This window comes from Canis lupus, chromosome 9 (assembly GCF_048164855.1).
Source record: "Canis lupus baileyi chromosome 9, mCanLup2.hap1, whole genome shotgun sequence".
NCBI lineage: Eukaryota > Metazoa > Chordata > Mammalia > Carnivora > Canidae > Canis > Canis lupus.
The window spans coordinates 44,546,341-44,557,259 of record NC_132846.1 but is presented as its reverse complement, the minus strand read 5'-3'; the positions used below and the strand labels follow the sequence as shown (position 1 = coordinate 44,557,259).

The following is a 10,919-nucleotide window of genomic DNA, read 5'->3' as shown; positions in this document are numbered from 1 at the left end:
AGCATCTTTCCTACACCTGCCTTTTAAAAGAAGTAGTTTGGACATATTGCACACAATGCAACAGAAAGTATTTGGGGATTCTGAGCTATATTTGTGGGAAGGCCACTGCACAATGCTCAGCCCCCACTATAGGGGCTGTACTGTCTGGCTGACAATGAGTGAAGAATGTTGGTCTTTTATTTATTCCAGGGTTACTTAGGTACCAGCTCGCCCTTATTTCAAGTTATTCCATCTGAATCATACTCAGTATTTATATATATTAAATCACCCTACATGTTCCAATGTTTCAAACACTGAAATACCTACATTTGAAATGCAAGGTGGTACATTTCTTTAGTGCCTTCTTTCTCACAGAAAGAATGCCAAACCGTATGGCTTAGGCTGTACAGTTAATGGTATTGTGATAGCACTCTGTGGGGACAGATGGGAGCTACACTGGTGCTGAGCATAGCACAACACATAAACTTGTTGAATTCCTGTTGTACACCTGAAACAAATATAACATTGTGTGACTATATGTCAACTACACTACAATTTAAAAAAATAATAAAAAAATATGGGGCACCTGGCTGGCTCAGTCAGTAGAACATGTGATTCTTGATCGCAGTGTCATGAGTTCAAGCCCCACGTTGGGCCTAGAGATTACTTAAAAAAATAAAATAAATAAATAAATAAATAGATAGATAGATAGATAAATAAATAAATAAATAAAAATCTCAGGGCACCTGGCTTACTTAGTTAGCAGAGCATACAGCTCTTGATTTTGGGGTTGTAAGCTCAAGCCTCATGTTGGCTGTAGAAATTACTTTTTTTTTTAAATAAATTTATTTTTTATTGGTGTTCAATTTGCCAACATATAGAATAACACCCAGTGCTCATCCCGTCAAGTGCCCACCTCAGTGCCCGTCACCTAGTAGAAATTACTTTTAAAAAAAGAATACAACCACATCCATGAAAGTCATGTTTTGGTCCTGTGAAATACTCCTTTGTGCAGCTAGGGCTGTTTAATGTGAAGATGAATCCCTGCCTTCTTCCTAACCAAGCAGAGAGGCCTTAAAAACTGCTCTGATGCCAGCCAAACAATGCTTTCACTTCCTGTGAGTAACAGTTTCTCTTCTCTAGGAAGTCCTTCCCCATTGATCAGTTCTCCTCCTTCCATCCACACCCACACTCAGCCCTCCCTCCCAAGAACCCCTCCTCCATTCTAGCAGGGCTAGTGCCTTCTGGGTATCCACAGCCACTCTCCTGCTTAGCTCACTAACTTGCCTATCTTCCCCCAAACAGTTGTTCTTCTCGGCCCCAGACATCCTAGTCCAGCATCCTTCTGTACCAGTCAGCAAGGTGATTTGTTAGAAAAGTCTGTGGCTGAAAGGGCAAGTTCAGTGGTTTTAGCAAAAACATAGAGAAACTAATTAAAGGAACCAGTCTCATTAATTTCTCATGGGACCTTGGCAAGTCACTTAACTTTAGCCTTGGGGTAGCTAACATAAAACTTAGAAAATAACATCTATTCTACAACCTCATAAAATGGTTATAAAACTCACTAGTAATATTTTTTTAACTTTGAAAGATTTAAAAAATGCAAGATATATTGCTAGCAGTTACCAGTAAAAAATCAAAATCCCATTTCATAGGGTTGTTATAAGAACCAATTAAGGCAATTGATAGAAAGTTGATTAGTTTGGTTAAATAGATAAGAATATCAATAAATATTTGTTTGATAAATGTTTGCTGCTATCTTTAAGATTTTTTTGGTGACAAAACTATATAGGCAACCAGCATCGCTCTCACAGTTTTATGAGCTTATCAGTGCAATTATTTCAGTCCTGTATTGGAAAAGTGACAATGGGAAGTAAAACTGTAGCAGGTGGCCAGAGTCCCTTTCACCTCCGTCATTTCTCAGGACCATAGGTTTCTCATTTAGGAACACTGAATTGAGTCATGAGTTCAACTCTGTACTGATGAGGAAGGAGAAAAAGCAAGAATGAGGGAAAAAGGAGAAAAGTTATTTGAATGGTAAGAGCAATTCTAGCCAGTATTCCTTTTTTTCCCCCTAAGATTTTATTTATTTATGAGAGAGAGAGAAAGAGAACAAGAGAGAGAGATAGAGAGAAAGAGAGAGAGAGAGGCAGAGACACAGGCAGAGGGAGAAGCAGGCTCCATGCAGGGAGCCCGACGTGGGACTCAATCCCGGGCATCTGGGATCATGCCCTAAGCCAAAGGCAGATGCTCAACTGCTGAGCCACCCAGGTGTCCCCTATAGCCAGTATTCCATTCGGTGGGCCAGGACCCTGAGTACAGGTTAGACAGTGAACATGAGTCCACTGGTCTCGGGTCCCACATATCTGGATAAGGTAAGAGACACAAAACCACATACATCATACTCATGGGCAACTTCAGAGATTTGAGGGTATTTTTTGAGTATTATTTTTATTTCCCGTGTTGACTTTAGGATTTACTTCTGTATAAAATCTGTAAGGCATGACTACACTGCATTTGAACTCACCTGCTAACCATGAAAATGACTAGGCATATATGACCCTAAAGGGTCTAGGATAGAAGGCAAGTCTCCTATGGAAAGGCAATTCCCAAACAGATTCTTCTATCCCAGCCCCACGGTACTGTAAGCCTTTAGACGCTCCATGGGATAACAGGAGGCTAGGCACCACACCTGCCCGGCAAGCACTGTCACTAAGTAGTCAGGGTTAACATCACCAGGTTATTCCTCAATCCCTTCTCAGACCAGAACTGAACACTGTACCTTGTCTCCAGGCTGGCAGCCTCTTGAAGCATCTCATCTGTGACTGTATCTGTGTTGTAAAATTCTCTGAGTGCTTGCAGCAGCTCCTCCTTCCGATGAGCAGGCAGGCTCTCTGCGTTGAGCAGGGCCCTGGCCCCAGACCGTACCTGCCGGCGCTCAGGATCTTCCAGCAGGCGCAGACCCTCCTCAGAGCCGATGGGGGCCTGGAACTCCCTGGCCAGCTGCTGCTTCAGGTGGTTGTCATAGTAGTTAGAGATGGCGTGGCAGGAGGTACAGAGCAGCAGCACATCATGGGAGTTGTGGTCCTTCATCTCAATGGGGAAGTGCTTCCGGTACTCATGTGGAATCACATTCTTCCTGCCAAGCCCAACCAGAAGGCAGTGCTCATTAGCATGTGACACAGAACACAGGTGGAACTAGCAGGCAGGCTACTGGGATTCTCATCTCGGCCTAGACAGGATTGAGAAGTCTTGGACACCACAATCCAACAGAGATTACATAAAGGCAATACTGCCTCTTCCACTCTCAGCTTACCTACCTAGCTGTGCCTTAGTTTCCTCTCTCCTAGGAGCAAGTTCATACGACCTGCTAGCAAGAGTCAGTGGAAGGCCAAGGGCAGGGAGAGGCTGTCAACCTTTGCAAACACTATACTCCCAGAAGGAAAAGTATCAGAGAAATGAAAAAAATTCTAAGAACTTTTAACGTCTGGAAAATAACTCTCTCAAAGCATGTAGCAGGTAACCTCTACTCCTGAAATTTTGGAAGCCTGGTGAGTTAAAAAAAGCCGATTTCCTCAATCTGAGGAACTCCTTACTCAGACTATTTCTGTGGCTCACCAAGACCCATCGTTATTTTGTTTTGTTTTGTTTTAAAGATTTATTTACTCATGAGAGACACAGAAAGAGAGGCAGAGACACAGGCAGAGGGAGAAGCAGGCTCCTCACAGAGAGCCTGATGCAGAACTCGATCCCGCATCCTGGGATCACACCCTGAGCCAAAGGCAGATGCTCAACCGCTGAGCCACCCAGGCATCCCATCATCAAGACCCATCATTATTTTCTAAGGAGAACAGAGCTCTCAGGGAAAATCTCTTGGCAGCAACAATTATTTGTCTCACTTTGTAAGAGGAGAGTAGGAAAGTGAGTTACTCCACTGAAGCCGGGGAGTACAGTGCCTTCAGGTCATCCAAATACAGGCATACCTCATTTTACTGTATTTTGTAGATATTGCATTTTTTACAAATTGAAAGTTTGTGGCAACCCTGCATCAAGCAAGGCTAGTGGCCCCATTTTTTTTTCCAACAGCATTTGTTCACTTTGCATCTTGGTGTCACATTTTGGTACTTCTCACAACATTCCAAACTTTTATTATTATAATATTTGTTATGCTGATTTGTGATCACTATCATAGGTGTCACTATAGTAATTGTTTTGGGAGGCCATAAACCATATCCACTAAGAAAGTGAACTCAGTAGAGAAATGTGTGTTTTCTGACTGCCTTATCATTCCCCTCTCCTGGGGCCTGCCTCCCTATTCCTTGAGATGCAACGATATTGACATCAGGCCAATTAATAACCATATAGTGACCGCTATTTGTTCAAGTGAAAGGAAGAGTGGCATGTCTCCCCCTTTAAATCAAAAGCTAAAAATGATTACTCTTAGTGAGGAAGACATGTGGAATGCCAAGACAGGCCAAAAGCTAGGGCTTCTGCTCCAGTTAGCCAAGTTGTAAATGCACAGAAGTTCTTGAAAGAAATTAAAAGTGCTGCTCTAGTGAACACATGAATGCTATGTAAATAAAACAGCCTCACTGCTGATCTGGAAAAAGGTTAGTGGTATGGACAGAAGATCAAAACAGCCATAGGGTTATAAGCCAAAGCCTAATCCAGAGCAAGGTCCTAACTCTCTTCAATTCTGTAAGGCTGAGACAGGTGAGGAAGGTGCAGAAGAAAAGTCTGAAGCTAGCAAGGGGTTGGTTCATGAGGTTTAAGGAAAGAAGCTGTCGGGCGGCCCTGGTGGCACAGCGGTTTAGCACCGCCTGCAGCCTGGGGTGTGATCCTGGAGACCCGGGATCAAGTCCCACGTTGGGCTCCCTGTGTGGAGCCTGCTTCTCCCTCTCTCTGTGTCTCTGCCTCTCTCCCTCTGTGTCTATGAATAAATAAATAAAATCTTAAAAAAAAAAAAGGAAAGAAGCTGTCTACATAACATAACATCAAAGTGCAAGATGAAGCCCCAAGTGCTGAAGTAGAAGTTGCAGTGAGTTATACTGAAGATCTAGCTAAGATCATTAATGAAGGTGGCTACACTTAACAGATTTTCACTGTGAATGAAACAGCCTTCTATCCGAAAAAGATGCCATCTAGGATTTTCATAGCTAAAGAGGACAAGTCAATGCTTGGCTTCAAACTTTAAAATCCAAGCTGACTCTCTTCGTTTGGGACTAACGCAGTTGCTGACTTTAAGCTGAAGCCAAAGCTCATGGACCATTCCAAAAATCCCACAGCCCTTCAGAATTATGCTACATCTACTCTGCCTGGGCTCTATAAATGAAAATGACAAAGCCTGGATGACAGCATATCTGTTTACAACAGGATTTACTAAATATTGTAAGCCCACTGTTGAAACTACTGCTCAGGAAAAAAATGAATCCTTTTAAAATATTACTGCTCAGGGCACCTGGGAGGCTTGGTTGGTTAACTGTCTGCCTTCAGCTCAGGTCATGAACTCAGGGTCCTGGGATTGAGCCCCACATCGGGCTCCTTGCTCAGTGGGGAGTCTGCTTCCCCCTCTTCCTATGCCTGTCCCCTCACTTCATGCTCTGTGCTCTAATATATAAATAAAATCTTTTAAAAATAAAATAAAGGGGCACCTGGGTGGCTCAGTGGTTGAGTATCTGCCTTCAGCTCAGGTTGTGATCCCGGGGTTCTGGGATCGAGTCCTGCATCGGGCTCCCTGCAGGGAGCCTGCTTCTCCCTCTGCCTATGTCTCTGCCTCTCTCTGTGTCTCTCATGAATAAATAAATAAAATCTTTAAATAAACAAACAAACAAAAAAATATTACTGCTCATTTATAGTGTATCTGGTCACCCAAGGCCTCTGACCGAGATGTACAAAGAGATTTTGTTGCTTTCAGGGCGGCTAACACGACATCCATTCTGCACCCCGTGGGTCAAGGAGTAATTTTGAATTTTAAGTCTTATTATTCAAGCTATATTTCATAAGGCTCTAGCTACCATAGACAGAGATTCCTCTAACAGATCTGGGCAAAGTTAATTGAAAACCTTCTGGAGGGCAGCCCGGGTGGCTCAGTGGTTTAGCACTGCCTTCAGTCCAGGGTGTGATCCTGGAGACCCGGGATTGAGTCCCACATCAGGCTCTCTGCATGGAGACTGCTTCTTCCTCTGCCTGTGTCTGTGCCTCTCTCTGTGTGTCTCATCAATAAATAAATAAATCTTAAAAAAAAAAAAAGAAATCCTTCTAGAAAGGATTCACCATTCTACATGCCATTAAGAACATTCATGATTCATGGGAAGAGGTCAAAATACCAACATTAATTAACAAGAGTCTGGAAAAAGGTGATTCCACCCCTCATGGATGACTTTGAGGGGTTTGAGACTTCAGTGGAGGATGTAACTGCAGATGTGGTGGAAACGGCAAGAGAACTGGAATTAGAAGTGGAGCATGAAGATGGGACTGAGTTACTGCAATTGTCTGATCTCATGATAAAACTTAGAAGGATGAGGAGTTGCTTCTTGTGAATGAGCAAAGAGGTTTCTTGAGATGGGATCTACTCCTGGGTGAGGATGCTGGGAAGATTGCTGAAATGACAACAAAGGATTTAAAATATTACATAAAAAACTTGGTTGACGAGGCAGTGGTAAAATCTGAGAGGACTAATTCCATTTTGGAAGAATTTCTGCTGTGGGTAAAATGCTATCAATCAGCATCATGTGCTATAGAGAAATTCTTCATGAAGGAAGAGTTAATTGATGCAGCAAACTTCGTTGTTTGTCCTATTTTAAGAAACTGCCACAGCCACCACCCTGATCAGTCAGCAGCCATCAACATCATGGAAATACCCTCCCCAGCAAAAGATTATGACTCACTGAAAGCTCGGATGATGGTTAGCATTTTTTAGCAATAGAGTATTTTTATTTATTTATTCATTTATTTTTAAAGTAATCTCTACACCCAGCATGGAGCTCGAACTCAGGACCCCAAGATCAAGAGTCACATGTTCTGGGATCCCTGGGTGGCGCAGCGGTTTGGCGCCTGCCTTTGGCCCGGGGTGCAATCCTGGAGATCCGGGATCGAGTCCCACGTCGGGCTCCCAGTACATGGAGCCTGCTTCTCCCTCTGCCTGTGTCTCTGCCTCTCTCTCTCTCTCTCTCTCTCTGTGTGACTATCATAAATAAATTTAAAAAAAAAGAGAGACACATGTTCTACTGACTGAGCCAGCCAAGTGCCCTAGCAATAAAGGTTTGTTTTTGTTTTTGCTTTTTGTTTTTTAGAGAGAGTGAGCAGGGGGTAAGGGGCAGAGGGAGAGGGAGAGAGAAGCTCAAGCTGGATCTCACAACCCTGAGATCATGACCTGAGCCAAAATCAAGAGTCAGTCACTTAACTGAGCCACCCAGGTACCCCAGTAATATTTTTAAATTAAAGACATTGTTTTTTAGATATAACATTATAGCACAACAGTGTACAGTATAGCATAAGCATTATTATATTCACTGGGAAACACAAATAATTCATTTGAATCACTTTTTATAAAAGATTTTATTTATGTATTTATGTATTTATTTATTTACAAAGAAAGAGATAGAGTGTGTGTGGGGATGAGTAGAGGGAGAAGGAGAAAGAGAATCGTAAGAAGGCTCCATGCTGGGATCCCTGGGTGGTGCAGCGGTTTAGCGCCTGCCTTTGGCCCAGGGCGCAATCCTGGAGACCCAGGATCGAATCCCACGTCGGGCTCCCGGTGCATGGAGCCTGCTTCTCCCTCTGCCTGTGTCTCTGCCTCTCTCTCTCTCTCTCTCTCTCTCTCTCTGTGTGACTATCATAAATAAATAAAAATTTAAAAAAAAAGAAGGCTCCATGCTAAAAAAAAAAAAAAAAAAGAAAGAAGGCTCCATGCCTAGCATGATGCCCAATCCAGCTTAATCTCACAATGCCTAGATCATGTCCTAAGCTGAAATCAAGAGTTGGCCACTGAACAAACTGAGCCACCCAGGCATCCCTAAAGATTTTATACTTAAGCAATCTCTACATCTAACAAGGGCTTCGAGCTTACAACTCCAAGATCAAGAGTCCCATGCTCCACCAAGTCAGCCAGGTGCCCCGACACACTCACTTTATTGCGGTATTTGCTTTATTATGGTAGTCTGGAATCAGACCTGCAGTCTCTCTGAGGTATGCCTAGGTATGCATGTACTCCACGAACAGTATCAAGGCTCAGAAAGCTGTGAGCCACTCCAGGGAGGATTATAAGGATGCACAGAGAAAGGTAGCTTCTGAAGGGAATAGGTCACTTCTGAATGAATAGTCATTCATGAGCAAAGGGGAACCGCTCTCCTTATAGCAAACTGTTACTGAGAAGGGTGTTGCCTTCTTGAAACCAAGAATGGGGCTCAGGATAGGTGGGGGGCACTATAGCAGGACCACACAGAGGGCAAAAGTTCTCAGGAAAACTGGGATGACCCATGGGGACAAGTGTCTCAGCCGAAGTGGGCAGATTCAACCAAGGCCCCTGAGGGCTCCACATGTAGCTACTAAGGCAGTTTCCATCAGAGGCAGAGAATCTGTGTGGCCCAACTCCACACTCACCGAATGTATGAGTCCTTCTTGCCACAGACTACACACAGGTTCTCCTTAACCATCAAGTAATAGTCTCCTGGAGATTCGGGTCTTCCTGCAGGTTCAAACTGTAGCTTGACCACAAAAGGCTCCTCACTCACCAGCTCTTAGAGAAAAGATTAAAGATCAGTGTTTACCCACCGCTCCCTCAGGAAAGAAGCCCTACCTGAAATGTTCCCTGGGTGTCCTGGCAGAGACCCAGATTTCTGGATTTTGAATAGCCATGTCCCACTAGTCTCAGGGTCTCTCTGCCTTCTTCTATCCCTCTCTACCCCTTGGCTCTCTCCCCTGCCTGTGCCCACATGCAGCTAAATGTAGATGAACAGGACAGGGGAGTCTCACACCTCCAATGCCTTTGTCCAGGTACCACTGAGCTTTCCTTCGGTCACAAGTGCAGAGGGGCTGTCCATCAGGAGCATGGAGGAAGCAGTTGTCATAGAGGGGTGATTTTCTGCAGGAAAAGGAGAGATTAATCTAAAACTAGAAGCTAACTATGGGTCAAGGTATCAGTTGCTTTCCCACGTTGTCTGAGTGACTCCAGCTATTCTCAACCCTCGGCTCAAACATTACATTGATGGAAAAAAAAAATAAAGCAAAAAAAGATGTTTGTTCCTCCATCTGTATGAGGCTAGGAACTAAAAATGAATTCATTTAGGTAGTTTATATATATGTAACAAGGAGTGAGTTGGGTAGTATATACACAGCTCTGTTGTGAAAGTGAATAGGAGCACAGCACCAAGAAAACTGCTCTAGAGTAATCATTGGGTTAAACAAAGTAAATTAAAATTAGAGAACTTCAAGCTAAAGTAATGAGGGCCACATGGGTTTATTTCTGGCTCATACGCAATACTTGCTTCAATTTAATCATCTAATTCCTAAAGGCACCCTGCTACAGGGACCAAACTTCCACTCCAAACTACTTATTAGTCATCTTTCTGCAACACAGGCATAAGTTGTGTGGAAAAACTCTCACTGGTTAGAGAATGATACTGGCTTAGAGCTGGATGTCTTTCTAAATAATCAAATACCAAATGAACAGGAAATCAGATGATGCATTTCTCCTGAAATGTATGAGGCAATTCATGTTATTAATTTTAACAGCTATCCTGAGCAAACAAGGGGTAATAATTGTACCCTCATTTATAACTGGAGAAGTTAGGGCCTGGGTCATATCAGGATCAGTGACAAAACTAGGTTAAGCTCTCCTTATTTCCACTCAATTCTAAAGATTAAAAAGTAAAAGAAGGAGGAAAGGAGGAAAATACACAAATAGATCAAAGGATAGCACTAAATGTTCTTGAAGGAAAGGAAAAATAAAATTAACCCCTGGAAAAAAATATTAACTTCTGGAGCACCTCTGCTACCCTATCACACAACTTTCTCCCCAGATTCAAGATGAGCACCCTTTTGCTGGAGGCTGGGCCCTGAGTCTCTCTCTGCCAGAGAACTCAGTTACCTGGCTGAATAGCCCACCCCCAGGGGCTTTCTTTTATGCCTTCTGGGGTCTCTCCCTTGGTGGTTGCCTAGCATCGTTCCATCCATCTTAGACTTCTTATTTCTTGGTTTCTGCTGAGCTTCTGCAGCTTCCCCATTAAACTCTTCCCTCAGTCGGCTGATTCCTTTGCTTCGGAATGGGATGTCTACCATATCTTGGCATTTCTCCAAGACTTTTCTCCAGCCAATATGGTCATTGTATCCATCTAGAGTTGAATTCCTAGAGAAAGGGTATCCAAGAAGATGGAGAAAGAGAGCCACTGAAATCTGGGCATCCCTGGCAGCATAAATCACCTGAAGAGAAAAGTCAGAGATCAGTGGAATCTGGAAGGCAAACCAGAGAGCAATTTCCAAGTCAATCACAAAGATGCAGACAACCATTAGGATCCTAATTCAAGATGTGCAGTACCCTAAGCACCATGTCCTTCTCAAAAAACCTTTTATGATGAGATAATTCACATTATACGAAAGTAAACTGAATATTATAATGAATCTTCATGTTTCTTCTCTATTTTAAAAAAATTTTTATTTTTATTTATTTATTCATGAGAGACACACACACACACAGAGAGAGACAGAGACACAGGCAGAGGGAGAAGAAGGCTCCATGCAGGGAGCCTGATGTGGGACAAGATCCTGGGTCTCCAGGATCACGCCCTGGGCTGAAAGCGGCGCTAAACCACTGAGCCACCCGGGCTGCCCCATTTCTTTTCTATTTTTAATGAAAATAGCTAAAATAATGACTTATTCTGAATGCTCAAAAATCCTAAACTTTAGAAATAAGTGAATTTGGGACGCCTGGGTGGCTCAGCAGT

At 43.2% G+C, this 10,919-nt stretch overlaps 1 protein-coding gene across 2 annotated transcripts in view; it reads right to left on the bottom strand.

Moving 5' to 3' along the window:
* EXD2 (exonuclease 3'-5' domain containing 2) overlaps positions 1-10,919 on the bottom strand; it is a 62,931-nt gene that overhangs the window by 11,432 nt on the left and 40,580 nt on the right. For both annotated transcript variants that reach the window (XM_072839060.1, XM_072839061.1), the window contains 4 exons: positions 10,067-10,398; positions 8,955-9,061; positions 8,581-8,716; positions 2,762-3,118 (listed from right to left, as the gene is read on the bottom strand). In XM_072839060.1, coding sequence (XP_072695161.1) covers positions 2,762-3,118; positions 8,581-8,716; positions 8,955-9,061; positions 10,067-10,398 — 932 coding nt within the window. The remainder of the gene's footprint in view (positions 1-2,761; positions 3,119-8,580; positions 8,717-8,954; positions 9,062-10,066; positions 10,399-10,919) is intronic.